At 38.3% G+C, this 21778-nt stretch overlaps 1 protein-coding gene across 1 annotated transcript in view; it reads right to left on the reverse strand.

Moving 5' to 3' along the window:
- The window catches only part of PCNX2 (pecanex 2), a 156679-nt gene that overhangs the window by 109410 nt on the left and 25491 nt on the right, over nucleotides 1-21778 (reverse strand). The window contains exons 9-12 of the mRNA XM_027896657.1: nucleotides 9135-9270; nucleotides 5851-5993; nucleotides 4384-4537; nucleotides 4257-4289 (exon numbers count right to left, since the gene is read on the reverse strand). Of these exons, the coding sequence (XP_027752458.1) occupies nucleotides 4257-4289; nucleotides 4384-4537; nucleotides 5851-5993; nucleotides 9135-9270 (466 nt within the window). The remainder of the gene's footprint in view (nucleotides 1-4256; nucleotides 4290-4383; nucleotides 4538-5850; nucleotides 5994-9134; nucleotides 9271-21778) is intronic.

Here is a 21778-nt window from a genome sequence, read left to right on the forward strand (position 1 = left end):
ACAGTTTTCTGAGGAGGGAAGTGGAGAGGGAGGTGCTGATCTCCTCTTCCTGGTATCCAGTGATAGGACATGTAGGAATGGCTCTGCTGCCTCCGTCAAGGGCATTTCTTTACAGAGAGGGTGGTCAAATACAGGAACAGGCCTCCTAGAGAGGTGGTGGATGCCCCAAGCCTGTAAGTGTTTAAAAGAGGGATTTGGACAATGCCCTTAACAACATGCTTTAACTTTTGGTCAGCCATGAAGCAGTCGGGCAGTTGAACTAGATGATCATTGTAGGTCCCTTCCATCTTAGTTAGAATAGAATAGACTCATTCAATCACTCTTACTATACTAACTATAATAATGCTAATTAAGATTGAGAAAGAAGCTTCCAAAGTAATCCTGAAAGCTGCAATGTGTGAGCAAATACTACTTCCCTATTTTTCAGGTGGTAATGGCGAATGAGACAAAATCCTGAAAAGGAAATCTTCCCTACAATCAGATCAACAGGAGCAAAGCAATGCAGCAGCAATGCACTCGGGACAGTGGCTGCACAACTGTTGCATTGCTTAGGATGCACTGGAGCTGAATGAATTTCCTAGAGCACAACAAATACTCCAGCCCCCACATCTGACATCACTGCCATTCACATCCTTCATTTGAGGGACATTACATTTCATCTTTTAAGGTTTTAGAAACAAACAAAACAGAGAAATAGGAGCAAAGCCCTCTTGTGCCTGCCACTGACAGGCCAAGCTACATAGCACTTCAACAAAATGGCATGTGGTAGCACAGCGTGTTTCAACAAGTTATTTTAGATATTAAGGGCTTATTTTGTTTTCCTAGACAAGCTTACTAAATTTTGACAAGCAAGACTGATCTCATCTTGGTGAAATTACTCCACTCTGCATTCTCCTTCAGAAGAATTTAAATAATGATGCACAATTCCTTTTATATTTTACATCTCATTTGTTGAACAATGTTTTTTCCTTCGCTGATAAAAATTTCAATGAAAAATCTTCCTTTCCCTAAGTCTGATAAAAAATGGCACTGGCTTTTTCAAGTCCATATTTCTCATTAATATGTTTCAGAAACATATTCAGATCCTACCAACACAGCACTGGTGCACCTCATACTTTGATAAAAATATTAAGACTTTGCTCAGCAAAGACAGAATAATTTCAAACACTTCCCTTTAGTAAAGCAGCAGTTTTGACTGCAAAGCATTTTAATGGGAAAATTTTAGAAAGATCTAATGATATTTTTTTTTGGTTGCAAGAGGAAAAAGACAGAAGGCTTTTTATACAAAGAAATGTGCATGTGTTCAATTCTACAGAAAAGCTTACAAGGAGAAATTAAAAATACTTTTAAAGCGCCTTATGGGATTTATGAAACTGCCTACGGTAGCTACACAACTGAGTTAGCTATCTGCTTTGGCAGGTAATGGGACCAAGACAATGAAGTTATGCAAGAGATTCTCTAAATCTTGTTAAGAGCATGACTGCAGTTTTTCAAGCTCAAATGCCTTTGTAAGCCTGAGCTATACAGGTCTCTTGTGAGGGACTTACTGGCAATCTCTCCTGATCCTTCTATAGAGCCATTTACTAAACGTAAAACCTTGTCAAGGGTTTGCCTGAAACCTTGAAATGCACATGACAAGGATCTCTTGGATCTCTGAATTTAATACCCTGCAGTCACTGGGACCTCTCTTCTATCATGTCATCAACAACAAAATATACCACACTTAGGATGGACTTGATTTTCTTCTCTCCACCATTCCAGTGAGGAGGCTGTTCCCAAATTTCACCATTCCAGAACCATGCACCCTTGTGTAAACAGCAACTAAAGGCCACCACCTCCCAACGGATCAGCACCGGAAAGGCTAAAGCACCAGCTGACAGGAAAATTAGACTCTCATCTTCTAGCAGCCAGCAGTTCAAAAGCAGCAAGTGAATACACTGGCACTCTGAAGGAGTTTAGAACAAAAGCTTATGCATCTCTAGGTGCTGTGTTTTCTGAACTCACCGGATGCTACTTGAAAGCAGAGTCTTTCAAAATGGTACAGGCTACAGATGACAAACTCACATCGAACAGTAACAAACACTGCATGTGAGAGATAGGCAAGAAGCCTGGAACCCCCTCAGCAGGCATGGATAACATAAGGCATTAGTGGCTACTCATGGATCCACGGATAGAACTTCAATCAGTGTGCAGATCTGAGGTTCATGATGGTTTGTTTCACACTGAAAAATCTCATCTGCATTTTCATTCATGGGCATAGTACAGTTCATTCTTTAATCCCTCTGCTGTTCTGCATCCTCACATTAACATCAAGAGACGTTACACTCTAATTTTAATGTAGTCACATGAATTATGAAAAAGTACATGGAGTATCTTTTCTCGCCTTCTTGTTGTTCTATTTTTGAGGTGCTTAGCAGCTCAAGCAAGCCTTTAGATATATCTGTTGTGTAAAAGAGATACAATGTAAAAATAGCTAATCTTCCATTTTACCATAACCCTTCCCACCTTTAAAACTCTTAGTGGAAAAACTTTCTAAATTTCATTTCCACTGGAATTTGTATGGTGCACCAAAACGTTTGCAAGAAAGTATCCCTGATAAAGTTTTAGGAAAGCATACAGAAAATGTGAATAAACCTATTGTTACTTCGCTACACTGCTGCATGACTTAACATTATATGGTGAATAACACTTGTAATACTTTGGTGGGAGCCTGAAATTCAAACCTGGATCCTGCACAAAAACTGTTCTGTTTAAACACTAGTTTGTGTTCAGGATAAAATATGAAAAAGATATAAACTACCTAAACTACCCATATAAAAAAAATATGGGCCAGGTAGGTTTATAATGAAGTTTTGATTAAACTGTTTGCCACCCACTTTAAACAAATATACATGTTACTAATGTCTGATTAAGTGCAAACAATTTGAGTTCACGTAATTATCTCTAGACACATGCCAGTTGGACTGACAAATAATACTATTTTAGTGACCAAAAACCCCAACTTTTCACTGAGGTTGGAATATTTCTATAATATACTGAAAATATTACCCTATGATGTGCAAGTTGCTGTTTATTAGCTTTCCCTACTTTTTATGCAGACAGGTATTTCCTGTGAATGCATTATAATCAAAACCATCATAAGTTCATCCCATAATGATTGGAATGGAAAAGAAACTGAGAATCTTCTGAAATACGTCTCAGTGAAGTGTGCAGCATATATTTGTAAATAACCTCCATTTCAAGTTCAGCCTGTATTTCTAGCCTTTAAACTGACAAAAATAATTGCTCCCTGCCAAAGGGAAATGATCCAGAAGACCTGAACTTTTCAACATGCCAGTTTTGAACCCTGAGGGAAGAGAGGGTGTCCTCAAAAACATTCAAGGTGCTAAACAAGAAATGTGAGCAACTAAGCATTCAGTATAAAAGCAAGAAAGGGACTTTATGACCACTGAAACGTCTTCAAAGATCTGCAAACCAAAAATGCTGGGACACAGTGACAGCTGAAGTGGTAAGGTTGCAGTTGTAGGATGATGCCTCTAAACCAGTCCTGTGACAAGGATAGACTTGCTCTTCAAAAAGGTGTTTGGCACTGCCAGAGTTCAGTTTTCTAGATATACTCAACAGAAACATAGCAACCAGCAAGGATCCTTACAGCCTGCATTCACCCAAAGACTTGGCCATTTCTTCAGGACACAAGCACAAAAACTGTGACCATAATATAAAAAAGGGAAAACACCTGTGTCATTTGATGAGGTAATAATACCATTGATAGATACATCTGCAATACCAGATTAAAAAATTGAAAAAAATCAATCCCCCAACTAAAAAAAAAAAAAAAAAAAAAAAAAAAAAAAAAAAACCCCAAAAAAAAAAAAAAAAAAAAAAAAAAAAAGGCAAAAAATGCAGCTGAGCTGCTAATCTGGAGTTTTTGCTCTTCTGCTCTTTTCAGTAACTGCGAAAGGAAAGCAAAGAAAATGCCTGTCTGATGCCACAGGACTGAACATCACCAAACCACTTCAGATGAATTCATTTCACTGCGTATTTCAGCTTAAAGGAAAAGCACATACAAGTGATAAATTCAAATACCTTAAAAATAATTAAACCTAGTACAGACTCCTGAAATCACAGGCAACATCTTTTTCATTTCCACAATCATGTAGAACAGCAAACTAATAATACCTGTATTTCACTGAACAACCAACTCTTTCACATTACACAAGTGATAATAAAGACTTGTTTTACTGGCTGAGACTTACATGTATTGGTGAAGCTGGATCAGGTTGAACACTCTAAAAACAAAACAGAAAAAAGTTTGCTTACAGGATTTTGCCTTCAAAGAAGTTTGAAGAGAATTCAGCAATTGGCTATGAACTTGTGTCCTACCTTTAGGAGAGAATACTGGCAGCTGGCCATCACAAGACAGAATAACAGAACCCAAATGTCTTTACAGAAGCCTTGATTCAGAGTCAGGAATCCAAGAAGTGAAACAAGAACTACCAGAAGGACAGCAAATACATTCTCCTTTATATCTTCAGTCCTATGTGAATAAAAGTGTTGGAGAAGTACAAATATTTATAGATTCATTAGAGCAAGGCAGGTGCATTTGTAGTTGATATGAACTGTCAGTGCTGCAGCTATCAGAATTTACAGGATCTGAGGTTTGGCTCCCATAACTACATTTCCATGTACAATGGTATTTCATCCCCATGCCAAAAACCTTATCCAAAATGATAGCTAAAATGTATAGGAAAAAAGGCATATGCAACAAAGTCCAATGTCCCCTCCAAACTCACCTCCCAATTAGAACTCCACAGTGGAGCTGAATTTGAATATAGGAGAGTATGTTTATAAAATGCAAGCAAAAACAAATCATCAAAAACCCAAAACAACAACAAACCACCACAAAACCCCACACAAACAACCACAAATAAAACCACCCAAAACACTTTTAAATGAGGAAATAAGACATTCCATTAATGAAAAACGTACGTCTGACAACAAAGAATTGGATGAAAGACCAAATTTGTCATCTGATGTTTTATTTGTTTTATCTGTTCTAATAGAACATGGAAGCTGAGATAAAAAGCAATGCTAATATTCAGGTTATAACAAAAGAGCTTATCAGCAGATGTTTTCCATGCAATTGAAACACAGAGATAAGACACCACACATTAGTAAGCATCTGCTCTGGGGTTTAAGCTCCCTGACATGTAGCCTGATTTCTGTAGCAGGTAAAGCTCTCATCTGAAATTTGGCACAGCATCCCCCCCAAAAGCAGAGACAGGAAAGTCAGCAGCCATTACGTATGTAGGCTAACATGCCTGAAAGTCCTAATAGTCCAGCAGATTACCATGGAAAATCTAATAGCAAATAGTACTGCCTGAAGAGTGATGCCAAGACAACAAATTTTCTCTAAACTAATAAAGTTGAACTGAAACAGAGGCAGCAGATCTCCTGTACACCACTCTATAAATTATTTTCTGCTTTTTAAAGATTGGTGTACTTGGTTTACAAGAGCCTAATACCCTTCCACTTCTGATTTTCTCATCAGAAAGCTCAGAACCTCTGAATCTAACTGCTGTGAGTTAAATTACAGACTATTCTACAAGGCTCGTCCTCACATGAATCAAAATCTCTGCTTAAGATAAAGGGTAGGAAGAATCACTGAAACCAACTCTGAGGAGAAACTTTTTCTTCACCTTAAAGAAAAACGCACCTATCTACTCAAACTGAAAACGAGACACTAACGCAAGGCTCATTTTTTCCTTCTCTAGTGGTCTACATTGCTTTTTGGACGTGTGGAATCACCCACTGTAACCCTACATAGAGCAGCAGAAAAAAAAAGCTTACCTGTCCAACAATGCCAACAAGGTAAGTCGATCATACCAGACTTTAATCCATTTGCCAGGAAATATAACAAATCTGTAAAACTGCCTGTTCAGTTTCCGTTGTGCTGAAGAACATGAAGAATCCTCAGGGTCCTGGTTGGCTTGCTACAAAACAAAACCAGAAATACACAAAGATATCTCACACTGGCATACAGCTGCCAGAAAAACAGGTGTTTAAAAGGCCAAGTTTACATGAAGAATCAGATTTTTTTTTTCTAGAATATTTACTTTCTTCATTTTAAATTAGAAACAAAAATATCACACCAGCTTAATCACTGCAGATGGACAGAAAATATACCAGTTATGGAGCTCAAGAGTGACAACATGCTTTAAAAATGAATACTAAATATTTATTTTAAAATAACTATTGTTTAGTCCCAATCCAGTGCTTGTCTAAAGTTTCTAACTGAAGATTTTTCACACACCAAGCTAATTACAGCACAACACAAAAACACATATGACAGGACAAATCCGTGTTTTTAAGTCAAAAAAAGAAATCAAGTAGGCTTTAGGGCCTAGAGATGTGAGAGTTATCAGCTCTCCTTCCAGAACACAGTTTTGTTTATCTTTCCTGAGATGCTTCAAATACCACATCAGGTGTGCCTCCTCAAGAACAGCAAGAGGAGGAAAAAAATTGCAAACAAGCACAAACTGCATAAACATCACTAGTTTAAGAGCCTCTAATCTTACTATCACAATCATAAATCCATCCCTTTGAATATTGCTTCTGTCAGATGCTAAGGCCTTTTCTTGTCCGTTTGAACTACAGTATTTCAGATCTCCCCCAAATCTACACCTGCACTTCTTCACCAACACTTGTGGGGAGGGAGGCTTATCTACAGAGCATCAGCCAAGCCTGCAAAGCTAGACAACAGAACAAAAAAGCCTCTGCAAAGCAGTGATTTCTTTCCAAGGTACACCACCATTAGCTGATTTTATGGAGGGGGGAAATTACTTATTCTTCCTTCAAGAAGAAGGATTTGAGATTTCAAATCATTGTGAAGTCTAGAGATTTTCAACCTCCTCCTAGGTGGCCTCCTCTTTCCCACCCCACCTCCCCTGCCTTATTAAAGGTAATGAATCAACAAATATACCTATAATAGAACTCTAGGCGATGTCTATATTAGATTTATGTTACATTAACTTTCCTAGTCAGGGAAGAGGATTTCTGTGTGAAGCAATTGATTGTCATCTTGAATTGCAACTGTTAGCAAAACACCGTTTTTTAAACAACTTCTCCACCTGCACAAAGGAATTGGCAATTTTTTTCTCAGATCATCAGAATAATTTCTATTCTTCACTTTTCAGGAAAAGGAATTTTATACATAGTTTAGACACGACTTAATGCATCGCTGTGCATGGCAAACGTGAGGTGAAACAGGCTAAAATAAGCTTTGGGGAAAGAAATTCAAGCTTAGGCATTTTATCTCGTGCCTCCAATTGACCCAAAGTGTACAACCACGCAGGGGAGCTCAACTGCTGCTAGTGTAGGACAATAACTCGTGTTTCTGAGAACTGAAACATGCAAATGGATGCTGGACTATTTGGCATTCTTTCATTTATTAACAATTCCAAGTTATTTAAAAGGTGTGAGACCAACTGGAATCCTTTTACTGTGCTGATTTTAAAATCTAAAAGTAGTTTAAGTTTTAATGTTTTTATTACCACTTTAAAAAGTAACTTAAATAGAGGGTAGGGGCATTTTTAAAGAAAAAACACGTTTTAAAATATCACAGTTGCTAATACTGGCATAGTTTTGTTATTCTTGGGTCCTCTTACCCAAGAAAGTGAAACTCAGTCAACCACAATCATTAACTTCACTCCTCTAATGTAGATTGCTCACCATAACTAAATAAAAAAATCAAGATGGTGGCAAAGACTTCATTAAAAACACCCGTGGATCTGATTGTTCACTCTTCAGAACAGCTTAACGCATATTTAGCTGAGTGTGTAACAGAACATCTTGGCTCCTCAGAAACTGTAACCTTTGGATGAAGTTCACGAGGTGAGGCTTGCTGTGCTTGGGCTGGAGTCAGACTTTTGAGCTGCATTTGGGAGACTCTCAGACTAGCCCTGAGCAAGTCACTGAAATCTGTGCCTCCTATCAACAAAGGGCTTATGAAAATTCACTTCATAAATTTATGTGGTGTCAGAGACAGCCTGAAACCCTAGCTTCATTGAAATCAATGACAACACTTTTCCTGACTTATGTAGGCTCGGAATTTCATGTTTAATTAAAAAAAAAAAAAAAAAAAAAAAAAAAACAAAACAAAACCAAATATCCAGAAACCAGAAAGTTCTGAAGTTACTGCCTGGCCTTGCTGCAAACTTGCTATGTGACCTTGAGCAATACATTTTACTTCTTAATGGAGCAGTTTTCCCAAAAGAGAAAGGGAAAGAAAAAAAGAAGAAAAAGAAAAGCATGACAATTTTTCTCTAGTTTACAGGCAGTTTACAAGATTATAAATATGATCTGAGCCTTTAGATGGGAGACACTGTCCAAATCCGAAAGACACAATTCAGGACGATTTTCTGATTTCAAATTTAAAATACCTACTTGATTCAAGTTGCTTCAGCTTTACATTCCTGTGCAAAATCTAAGATGAAAGGTAATTAACTGTCATTTTAATGTTATTCATAAATATCAAACTAGAATTTGCTGTGGATGAGAGAAGGGTAAAGGAATTCCTTTTATTATAAAAGGAACTGTAAAAACAGACTACGGCCCTAAGCCACCGGTCACAGACCCCAAACACTGTAAAGTTCATGTCCACATAATACCATGCAAAATGAAGTTGGAGAGCCTTTTTCTTTTGCTGCATGGAGGAGGTGGCTTTGACATTCCACAACAGAAATTCAGAAGTCTGATTGCCCAACTCAGAAAACTGAAACCAGACATGAGGCTTTACGATAGTAATGAATCTGGAATAAACGCTTCATACTATTAAAATCTGGTGGTGTGTCTAAAATCCTAAGAGCTTGTGTCTTCTTCCAAATGAAATAAGACTGAAGACAGATCAACTTTTCTGGTGATAGAGTCCTTAAGTACCCTCCTAGGACACTACTCAGTATCAGTAGAAAACAGCTGAGTTGCATCCATCAATATAAAACACATCTTCTCCCACATGTGCAATACCAGGAAAAGCAATATAGAAAAATCAACAGAATTGTCTCAAGAACAAGCCTGCAGCATTTGTTTATAGAGCAGTTCATCAGGATGCTAGAAACTCAGATATTACAATGTACCCGTGGGCTTTCTGAAAGGGTCCTTCGTGCCACCATCAGTAGGAGCTGCTGCTGAAGTGCACTCGCTGCTTGATCCCCAGAAGATGGCTCTTGGCTCTCTGAAGTGGTAGTACTAGAGGAGCTGAACTGTATTTCACTGTGCACAGAGAAGAGAAAAGAAAAGCAACTGTTTTAAGCAGCAATATTTTCCTAATATTTCTGAAACATTACAGGAAAAAGCCTGTAATTATACTACTGGTTGGTTCACATGGCATGGGAACCTTCCACCTCCACATATGAAATCTGGCACAGGCCCACAAAGCAATTAATTCAGATACATTTGGTTTTGCTACATCCATCACAGAAAAGGAGATACTTCTGTCACAGTTTTTCTCATCCCGGGATGAACACTTACAATGAATCTCACTTCAGAAATGCCTTTTTCTGTCCACTGACAATAATTCAGGTTTAGAGCTGCATCTCTACAGAGCAAAACTGCAGGGTTGCTACTGCAGAGATCCTGGAATAGCTTTCCAACAATCTCACTTAGGTACCAAGCTAGTTTCACCAGCACTGAATTCAATGAGTACTAATTTACCCTACTGAGAATAGAGGTTAAAAGAACTTCCTTCTGGCCTAGCAAGAAGACAACAATACATGAACTAAGTCTAGCTCAGATATTCTCCATACTGAGCATGAGCTCACTCTTTTTATTGCTTTTTTTCATTGTGTTTACTGCCTTATGTTGTAGGTACAGCACTTAAACACTTTATTTGAGGAAATCTGCACTTAGAGTAGCAGTGCCTGTTGGGTTGCAGAAATGGTGTGCTACCGTAACATGACTGACTGGGTTTCAACAAGAACTGTATTGAAATGAAATAATTACTACTCTGGGAAAAGATCTATTTTGAATACTTCTTTTTAATACCCTTCCAAATGGGGTTTATACATCAGGTGCTCTGCTCCAAGCTCATTACTCCCCTGCCTCTGGATACCTGCCTTTAGCTCTTACTCCTTTTTTATCTACATGACTACACCTCAGTGCTCATGCAAGGTAGAGAATACCTGTTGTTCCTATTTTCCATAAAGACAAGCAGGAAAAATAGAGCAATCTGCCTACAGTAAGCCTGGAAGCCTGTGGCACTGCAAAGATTAAAAATCTTATCTTGCATACCCTATGCCTGCCCAAAAGGCACCTTATTAATTTTAGTTAACTCATCTTTCTTTGCCTTTAGTTGCCAATTCCCAAAGCCTGTCACATAACCCTTGCTGAGGCTTTAAAATGGTGGTTGTCCTGCACATAACAGGCCATTAACTAAAGCTGCAGTGGTTTGGCACTGTTCTGGGATAAGGTTTGATGTCTGGACTACTCAGAAGCAGGGCTGAAGAGTCACACCAATAGCTTGAAATCCACAAACTCTCTCCTTTTTCCTTTCAGGATTTGCTAGCTCTGCCTGCACCAACAGGAACACCATCAGCCTCAAGATGTCACCAGAGGAGGAATCCTTCCTTTGATTTCTGAGCCAGGTAGTTTATGTTTTCAAAATCTTGATTACTATCAGGCTTGGATTCCAGACCTGATATTCACCATCTGCCACTCCAGCAAAGCTATCAGTTGAGTAGAAATGAGACCACTTGATCCTAATGGCTTCCTCTGCCCTCCCCACTCCTCCTGCTACAGACAGCAGCGTGATCTGCTCCACAGAGTCGGGATATTTGTCATGTTCCCTTTGGACAGTACTAGGAAATGAGGACACGGTCCAACACAACCCACTGATGTCCTAGCCACAAAGAATCCCTCTGTAAGAACCATCTCCTTTGTCAGCAGTCATTAACAAAACAGTACAGAAGGGCTGGGCAGTAATCCAAGATCCTGGATGACAACCAGAAGATGTAGGAAGGAAGAAAGTGGAGGAAGCCTAGAGGCATGCCTCCCAGGAGTAAGGTTCCCACAGACATGGACTACAAAATATGCCCTTTGCATATTTTGAAATGTCCTGCTCAAGGGCAACCTTGTCCAGTTCAAAGGAAGGCAATGGATTTGTTTGTTTGTTTCCCTATGATAAGCTACCCTGTTCCCTGTCATTGTGGGTGCAACCCTGGGATTCCCTGTTCACAGCAGGAAAAAGGCAAGTGTAGCCCACGTTACACAAGAATGGAAATTCCCACTCAAAAGGCAACCCAACAAAACAGCAGAGGAATGAAACAGTCATTGCTCATGCCTTCCTAAATGAAGAGTTAATTTTCTCTAAATTTCTGCATTTTTATCTGTATTTCTACAAAAGCAAAAAATATTTATAGATTGGCCCACATCTTTTATCCCACACTCATCAAAAATAGAAATAGCAAAAAGACAGAGTAGAGTACCAGGGGAGTCTTATCAGTTCTCAGATATCAAAAATCTTTTACTCACAAGACTTCTTCTCAGAATAAACTTAAAAGATCAAACCATCTCCCACCAGACTTGAAGATAATCAAAATGCCAAGAGTGCCCATAGTCTGTTTTCCGTTTACAGAAAAAAATGCAAAGCTCCACCTATCAGCAACCGGCAGAAGAGTGCATAAGCAGCTAGGACACTGATTGGGGGGAAGAGCTGGAAACTTCACAAGCCTGAAAAGACAACTAGGGCAGAGAAACTGGGAAGGCAGAACTAATAAAGCAACAATTACAAAATCAGAATCTGTCATCTGGCCTTCATCAGCCTCATCTCTCTGTATCTTCTTACCCTCCCCTCATCTTCCATTTCCTTCAGCTCCTGTTTGCTGTTTTTTTCCTCCTTATCCCTATTTTCCACACAACCTCCTCCTGACATTCACTTGCTATCTCCTGATGCCAAATCGCTTGCACAGTTACTTAGAAACTGTACCTCCCAGTTGATGACATTGCTATCACAGTGACAGCAAATACTAGTAAGAAATGCAAGGCGGTGTTTGTGTTTTTTGTAAGCCTATAAACTAGATTCTATAAATTTATTACCATATATAAATAGGAGCAAACACTCTCTAATCATAAAATCATTATAATGGAGTGGATCGCAGTATAACATGAAATCTTGCTAAATAGAAAATCTGTTCATTTGCAGAAACAAATTAATGTTATCAAGACCTATGACAGTAAACTGCACTGCTAATGTAAGCAAAGGTATAATTGAGCTAAATTTTGAATAATAAATTATTTACTAAAAATATCTTTGATAAACATACAACCTATGCAGATCAAATTCAAAAGCTACATAGCACCCTCTACCGATAACTGGATATAAAATCAGGAATTTTTTTCTGGCTCATAATTCCATTTTGTAAGAACACTGAGTAAACACAAGCCAGTGGAGCAATCATTTCACACAGAGAATGGTTTAGTATAACTACATAGCACTGGAAAACAAAAAAATCTTCCTTCTCCCTCTCTGATTAGAATCACAGAATATGCTGAGTTGGAAGGGATCCATCAGGATCATCGAGTCCAACTCCTGGCCCTATGTAGGACACCCAAGAATCAGTCTGAGATAGCTGCCTCGTACGACTGAAAATCTGGCCGGAGCCATTCAAACATAACCCAGCATAATTCATCCCCTTTGGCAGGATTAGCTAGCCTTGAGTATCAATACCTCTCAAGGTAAGCTCATTATACAGGCACACCTCAAAGAATTCCCTGTTAATAAAGCTGTTTTGCAGGTCTTGGCTAAATTTCATTTTAACCCACATATAGGAGAGGAAGGACAGGGAACCATGTCACCTATGTCACAGTAACAAAGCACCTTCCTCTTGCTCCTCATGTACTTAAAACTAGAAAGATCCCACTAGGCTGCTTAATACAAGCTGTCTGGGTTACTACAAATTTTACCAGTGTGTAATAAATATCCACAGCAATAAAAAATAATGTAGCTGAAAGCTGTTTGTAATCCTCCCTAAAACAGTGCCTTTAAGTGGTGGTAAGCAGCTACGGCTGTGATGTCTGAAGAAGAGCCAGAGGGCAGCTCAGAGCTGGGAATCTCTGCTCCTGCACATTCAACAAGCAATCACTTCTGTGCTATTGATCTGAGATGCATCCAAAGTACTTGCTGAACTGAGACCTGAGCGATCTGGCTGTACAAGAACCAGCTAGTACTAACAACGCAGCAGGAACTCCCAACACCCACACTGTTGTGCCTTTTCAAAACACTCGGTTTGCAGCTCAAACGTAGCTGTCTGGACTGACATCGAGAGTACTGGATCAGCAGCAGCCCACAGCTCACCAGTGGCATCTCTGTTACTCAGTGTCATTTCTGCTGTCTTCCTACCACCACCTCAGCAGCTTTGCCTCCTTTTCATCTAAAAAGCCTCCCTGCCACCTCACATCCCAATCTCTTTCAAACCTCATCAAGTAGGCTTATCACTACATCTCTACTTATTGCCTATTAGGTCTCAACTAGAAAGCTGCCAGCACTAATCTGGCCAGAGTATTGCACAACTCAGGACTGAGACTAAAGCCACTAGTTGTGGATGTTGCTTCTTTTAAGCAGCACATGACTTACAGTTCCCAAATGTACCACTGAATAAGACTTAAACTCAAAAGCAATTTAAAGCATACAAGAAGATTGAAATATGCCAGCAATTAGCCACATTAAGACTGGATAATTATGTGACAAACCCAATCATAGCAAACATACAAAAAACATGAAGAGGAGGCACTGTTCACTTTCTTGGTAAGATATGAATAGTTTCATGAAGAATACAATTAATTCAGAATGTATATGTTAACTTTCCTCAGTGGTTTCGTCTGAGGAAAGCTCAAGCTAAGGATGAAATCCCTCTTAAATCTTGTTCATACTTTGCTACTTCTACAAACATGTACCCCTACCAATAATAAAACAGAATATCCAAGTTTACAGAATGGGAAAGCTGGATGTAGTGATGTGCTTACATAATGGAAAAGATATCAAGATCACTGTTAAAGTTTTGCAATAGACTACAAAATGAGCAGTGGTACATATTAAGTCAGCTACTGCAGACGGACAGAAAAGCCTTACAAAAGCATGTTCCCAGTGGCATTGTGGTCAATATGAAGGCAGGAAATTATGAATGTCTTCTTACTCAGGTGTTAAGAACGGGGTCCTCTCAGTACGTTCTTACTTTCCAATAGTCAGATATTTTTATTTTGCTAATAAGCATGTAAATTGATAATTTGCAAGCCTATTATGTTCCAAAGCTAAGATATATGTACTAAAAACTTTAAAAACAAACAACATGTTATCTAACAAACTAGAGGATGCATTTTGAGAAGATGCAGCTTTACTGGAATAAATGCATTAACAGAGCCCAGGGTTCCATTATCTCCAGAGTACTTAAAAACATCCCTTTTAGCTCTCCTTAATAAAGGGGAGGGGGAGGGAAGAGAGGCCAGTCCCAAAAGCTGAAGGACTCCATAAACTCCTAGTCCTGAGCAGGATTATGCTGCCATCATGCGGCAGCATAGCCCCTTCACACCTCCGAGTCTTATTCTGCCAAAAACACTGGCTTCCCTGCCGTGTTCAGGGAAAGAACGGCTAAAAACCTGTACACAAATACAAGAACGGATTTTAATCGGTCAAGCTTAACACAAGGGTTTCCTCCTGTTCCTTTCAAGTCACAAGGAAAATGCTACTGAGTTTGTAAAGAGTTCTTTTCAGAAAATTCCACAGCTCCATTACGATTCAAACATTACCATTTTCAGTGCATACATGACATTCATGTATGTGTCCAAGTAGCACTACACCCAGGGGAGTGGCTCGTCTGAAGTCACTGAATCCCAGAAGGGACCATATAACATTTTCTGCATTCATTTCAAAATGTGCTTGGCTGCAGAACCACAAAACCTGACAGGCAGCATTAAGAAATCTTTAAGATTCATCTGCCTATTACTTAAAGCAGTGATGGATTTTGTTATTTGGGTCACCTTGCTGAGAAACACAAAGATGTATTACACTATCGTAAAACTATGTGTTACACAAAGATATGATACACTATTCTGTAATTCTAAAAAAAATTTTGAAACACTAAATAAAAAAAGAAATCTACTTTTAAGTTTACTCTCTCCTATAAGGAATAAACCTCAAAGGTTCAGGGGATTTTCGAGCAGTGAACATACTATAGTATTAACAGATTTATAAAGGAGACACACAGTACCAGTAAGGCATTCAGATAGACTTTCATATAGTATAATGCACTCAAGCAGCTTATTCAGGGACATGAATGTAAATCAAATAAGTTAACTCATTGATTTGACAGAATTCTCTCTTTTGCCCAGGGCCAGAAACATCAGCACTCTGCGGGAGTACTGACAGGTAACTTAAATTGCTTTTTTTAATACTTGTTAGTCATTATTTTGTTGCAACTACTTTTTAAACCCATTGGCCCTTCTGATGCTGAAAATAAAAGTATCCTCAAAACAAACAAAAAAATTTATGCCTTTTTTTTTTTTTAATGGAGGTCTTTATCTGTACTGCAAAAGATTTTAGACTAACTATAACACAGTGTTTTAGAAGCCTGGTTTTAGTGTCAGAACCTCATTAAAAAAAAAAAAAAGTGAGGCGTTTAGAGGATCAATTGCTCAGACAGAACAAGCAAAGTGCAGTATGAATGCATGATTGTATTGGTATGGTTGAACCATGTGTGGTAATGAAATATATACAAATATAATTGTATCCTATATAAAACTGTATTATTTTAACAGCTTTACACTTAAATGCAAATATACATGACCAAGAAACCAGATAATGCTCAAAATGGAGTATTTTTTTTAAAGGCATATAGATTATTTATATATGCACAGTTGATTTCAAATGAAAGCCCAAGTGTCACACAGAAAGGAAAACTGCACCTAAGATAAAGGTGCTTTTTGCTAAGAGCTGGGTCATCATTCTTTGTGTTTGTTTTGATTAGCACAGTAGCCTCCTGATGAAAAATATGGTTATTGCTGGCATGTTGTCAGATGCATGAAGTGATAAACTGCAGCAAGAAGTCCAGCACTTACACCTATATATGCATTTGAATGAACCAAATGCTTTTGCATCATGAAGGTAAAAAAGTAGGATTGTTCTGGAGACATCAACTCTCCCTCTTAAAAATCAGTACATGTGTATCCTGCACGGAATTGGGAGTTTCAATATGGTTTTCTTCTCAGGACAAAAGGAAATGGGCTCAAGAATACAAGCAGTATTCCTATAAACTTCATCCACTAAAACCTAGAGTATTTCTTGAAAGCAATATAAACGGCCAAATGCTTCCACAGCTTGTATAGGCACAATTCCAGTTGGCTTTAGAAGATCTAATACTTGATTTGAGAGACAGAACTGGCCTATCCTCAAAAAGTAGCCCTTAAATTTTTTCTAAGTAAGAATAAAATCATCTACAAAAAACATTTTTTCCTTGAAGCTACATGTAGTATCTCAGTTTTTCAGCTAACAGAGAAAACATTCTTGGGTTGGAACGGACATATCCACATCAGGATTTTACGTGTGGACCACCTTCTGTATTTTATGAAAAGTACTTATCATATGTGTTTGCACACACACCAAAGCAAGCTCAGTGCTCTAAAATTAAAAAGATTGTAAGGACGGCGAGAAATGTGCTCAAATACCCATACCACATATGTAGCATGACCTTACACTGCCATGCTCTTCAGGGACGTTTAATGGTCTGCTCTCATCTCAGATCTGAACACCCGTAAACATCTCAGAGATGGACTGCAAGACACCTGAGCAAAACAGCTTGGGGAAAACGCAAAATGCTTTTTGGAAATAAATTCATGCCCCCTGAAAAAAAGAGTTGTTCACATTAGCTAGCAAAATGCTATGCTGAAATAAACATCATGGTGATAAATCATCAGTAAAACTCATGGGACAAAACATCTGAGTTTCACAGCGCTATCATGCCTGTCAACTGCTTCAGGCAGTACCATGGAAGTTTTGGATAGTTTATTCCTGATTGGGAATATCTGCAAAACTATTTGAAGCAGAAAACCATAAAGAAGAAATCATTTGAATGCATAATCATTAGAGCATTTCACAGCTAATCATGTGAATAGAGCCATTTATTTAGAATCACAGAATCATAGAATCAACCAGGCTGGAAAAGACCTCTGAGATCATCAAGTCCAACCCTTGATCCACCACTGCCGTGGTTACTAGACTATGACACTAAGTGCCTCACCCAGTCTCATCACAAAAACCTCCAGCAATGGTGAATCCACCACCTCCCTGGGCACCCCATTCCAATGTATGATTACTCTCTCTGTAAAAAATTTCTTCCTAATATCCAACCTAAACTTCCCCTGGCAGAGCTTAAGATCATGCCCTCTTGTCCTACTGCTAGTTGCCTGGGAGGTGACAACTTTATCCCCAACAGCATTGGATTTTGATATCACATGTTGTGTTCACTGTTTCTCCAAGTATTATTTCTTTCATTACAAAGAATACAATTTTACTCACTGTGTAAAAAATTTGCATAAATTTTTATAAGAGCAAAACTACATAAAAATTACCAAAAATTGTTACATTTGTTACATTAGTGCCCTCAAGTTTATTGTAAGCTTATTTTTTCCATCTTTCACAATATAAGTGAAGAGAAACAGATATGAGTGATACATTCAGGCAGTATATATTAATCTAGAATTTGACACCTGAGAAAAGAAACTACATTAGTCGATCAGAGTTTTTCACAGATGTGAAACCAGGAAGGACAACCTTCCTATGCATCAACCTCATATATTCAAATAATTTAGAAAGACAAAGCGGTTTTTATACACATGTTGAGGACAGTTACAGTACTGAGAAGCATCAAACATTGACATGTTTTTCTTCAATATTTATGTACACACACGCTGGAGGTGCTAAACAAGAGCCCCAGAATGCAAAGAAAGCACATTTAGAAAAGTAGTTAAACATTAAAAAACTTACTAGCCTTGTACAGCAAGTATGCACAAAATATGATTTCTGTTAAATTTTTATACTGACATGGATATATACTTTATGGTTCTTTTAGCCCCTATATGGCTAAAAATCATTAATTATACTACTATAATATATACTATAATTTTAGGGGTTTATGCTTTCACCTATACTTATGAACCAAGATAACGTGATAGCTCACATATATCCTCTTGACTGCTTATCATAAATTAACTGTTATTTAATTGCAACAGACATTCAAGGTAAAGAAATTAAAGACCTGCTTTCTGTCACAGAGTGACAGAAAAGGTATGTCAGACTGACACCTCCTTATTGGTAAGACACTTACTAAAACCACCTTGTTTCTCCTGATCCCAGAAGGTAATTATATACCTCTAATAATGCTTTAACTTACGCATCCTTTCAGCTCACCTTTTTAAGGGTGTGTTCTTATTAAAGCTCATGGGTTTTACTTCGTATCACCAATCTTATATGAAGACCTTGAAATTGTAACTGTTCTGTACAGGTAAGATGAAAACTTAGAGGCCATTTGGTGAGAAGTCAAACGAACCATGCCAAAAGGCAGTTCAGGCTTATACTCAGCACATACTTTACACAAATGGGAGCTCTCTTACCATTATATGCCTTCCCAGAAGCCAAGCCCATACTCAAAACATACAGCATAGAAACATAAAGATTCACTGTAAGAGACACTAAGGCTGGTAGAGAACTTAATGTAATGGGGCAGGAGAATGGCTTTCAGATGCAAAAGCCATTTCCAATTTCTCACTCCAAAACAAATTCAAATGGTCTTTCTTTACTAATTTCTAATGTATGCCATGAGCTGAGAATACAGTTTACACCTTGTCTTGTCAAAGCCTGTCACCAAAAAATTTGTGGCTAGAGGTGAGCTTGGCAGGGTAATGGAAGCATCAAATTAAGAGTCAATTAGCTCAGTAGGAACCCATTCCCCAGGGGCTTCTGGCAAGAGGTGTTGCCGGCAAGACAACAGCCAAAAGTGGAGTCAGGGTAATTGCATGGACAACAACCAGGGAATTGATTAGCTACATGCCAACATTTAAATAACTTACCAAACCCAGTAACAAAAATCTCCCACCAAAGTGAGGGTTAAGCTGGAAGAGGAATTATCTATTTTTGGTGGTCATTACAACATAAAAACCTCCTTGAAATTTAACTTGGCTTAGTCTTTAAATATTTTAAAAACTGCACTGCTAGACCAGAAAGAGACTTGTTGGTGAGACACAAATATGGAGACAACCAGAAAAAGTAATAATTTTTAGTAACTTTTGTCAGAATTAAGTGATAATTTCGGACATTATTAACAAAAAAAAAAAAAAAAAAAAAAGTATTTATAGTACATTTAAGAAGCTCTGAAAATTTCCCAGGACAAGGACTGCAGGTACAGGTAATATCTTTCATTAGGACAACTACTGTAGTTGAAAAAGCCAACAATAAAACTAAACAAAGACAGAAAGAAACTGGTGGAATATATATATTAGCATTGATAAACTTGGGAATACTCCAGAGATAATCTCACAACACTGCAGAGGGAAAAAGAAAATGCATAATTCCCTTTAACACTACTGCCTGCCATATTAAGGAGTCTTTGAAGGAAGAAATGAGAGACTCCTTTAAATCTGGACATTTGCTTTCTCTGGCACGTTGTAATCCATTGTTGTTCACCCACTGCTTCACAAGCAAAGGAAAAGCAGGAAGCACATCAAAGCAAAGAACAAAAATAAAACCATAACATATCCTCACTTCTGTGACAGCGTGGCATTGTTAAGATTTTGCATTATTTGTGAGAAATTATCAGAAGCCATGCTAAGATGATAAAATGTTTACAGACCATAGAAATACTAGTTTAATTTCAGATCCTAATAAGCTGATGTGAAATGCCATACAGGTTAATACTTTATTAATGGAGCAGACAATAGTAGGACTAAACAGACAGAAATAGCAAGTTATAATTTGAATTTAAGATCATTGAACATTAGTTAGTCTGCCTCAAGGCTTTCTTTAATGGCTTCTTTTGAGTTATATTTAAATACTTTCTTCAGTTTTGCATAACTTAGTTAAAAGGCAGTTACCTATGGCCATTTCATAAGGCAATTATCTTATTCTTGACAAACCAGCCAGAGTTCATACCCTCTTCAGTCAAAATTCCTTCCCCTTTCACAACTTCAGTGTTACCCAGAAGGGTTACAGCTCCCAGCACACCAGTGACTGGCTTGCTGCCTCTCCCAACACCGCTCCCAAAGCAAGGGGCCTCTGTCTGGGCCAATTCTCCTCATAAAGAAAGACATCAGGGCACAGTCCATTCAAATCCACATGCTACTCCACTGGCTCAACTCAGTTTGACATTTTCCCTTTAGGAGCAATTTAATCTTAGCAGTATAAGGCAAGTACGACTAGTGAAGAGTGCTTTAACAGCTCATACGCATCTACTGCAAACCTATGTATTGTTCTCTGTGCTTATTCTAAATTCTGAAATCTGGGCTCCTCGAGATTAAAACCCTACTCCTACTATTCAAGGAGAATGCCACCTCTTATGTCCAGGCATTAATTTTCTTCTGCATCCTTTGACCTCATAAAATCTAATTTGGATGGTTCATTAATGAATTCAGACACTAGCCCTCAAGCTGCACTGTCTCAATTGCTCATGAAGAAGTACTGTCAAAATCATTGTCTTCTCCTTAGTTAACTTGCTGATGTGAGATAAGCAAAGTTCATCTCTGAGCTGGTTTCTCTGTCTCATTCTAGTATCCTTTCATAACAGCAGCATCTCCTGCTGGTATGGGTTACTCTCATAATGACTCTATTCCACTAGAGGTAGGCCCACCCATAAGGAAATAATTTCTGTAAAGGACCCTCCACAGACAGACATGCAGAAGAGATTAAGTGAAGAAAGTACCCCTTGTGCTTTGTTTTATTCTATTTGCCCTTTTCTTCAGTAATAAAAAGATCATTAGTTAATAATGGTGATCACGTGTTTAACCATGGATAGGAAAATAACCTGACATAAGTGATATGCAAGCCTGCAGGTGAGGACAGGGGAAAAGGGAAAGGAAAGATGCTTCATTCCTGAACTATTCTTAAAGCACATTTCCCCCTCTATTTTCTATATACTGTAAGTGTTCTGTATTGTCTAAATACAAAATTACTTGATAGTGAACACAAACCCCACTTCTTTCCCATCTGCCCTCCAATCTATGTGCAGATGGTAGAAACTTCTCATTGAACAAAGAGCTCTCACTAATCTCTCAAAACATATTACAAACCGCCCTTGCAAAAACCAACTTAAGCATACTTAATGCTTCCCTGCTTCCTTTCCTTATTTTTCATATTAACTTCTGCTTTGCACTTTCATTCATGCTGCTCTGCTCTGGGAAAAGCTCTTGTGTTCTGTCTTCCCATTCACTCCCATAAAGGAACAGTCCTGGGAACTCACTTGTCTTTGCTGATCTGTTCTACTCCCCAGCCTAAACTGCCACTGTACCCTAAGATTTCCAGCAAAGGTGCTCATCTTCAGAAATTGAATGCACATAAACGCCTGCAACATATATCTGAACTTGCTTTTGTTACAAGATATAGTAGACCCCTTAAAAATAAATCACATCCCTAGAGGACTGCAAACCACAAACTTATAAAACAGCACTTAGCACAGGAAGACAGAGACGTCAGTATGCATCTACCAAAGGCAGATTCAGCATGACTTCTTTTACAAGAGGGAAGATT

Source organism: Empidonax traillii, unplaced genomic scaffold (assembly GCF_003031625.1).
Source record: "Empidonax traillii isolate 1590-97213 ecotype Southwest subspecies unplaced genomic scaffold, ASM303162v1 scaffold507:size695108, whole genome shotgun sequence".
Classification (NCBI taxonomy): domain Eukaryota; kingdom Metazoa; phylum Chordata; class Aves; order Passeriformes; family Tyrannidae; genus Empidonax; species Empidonax traillii.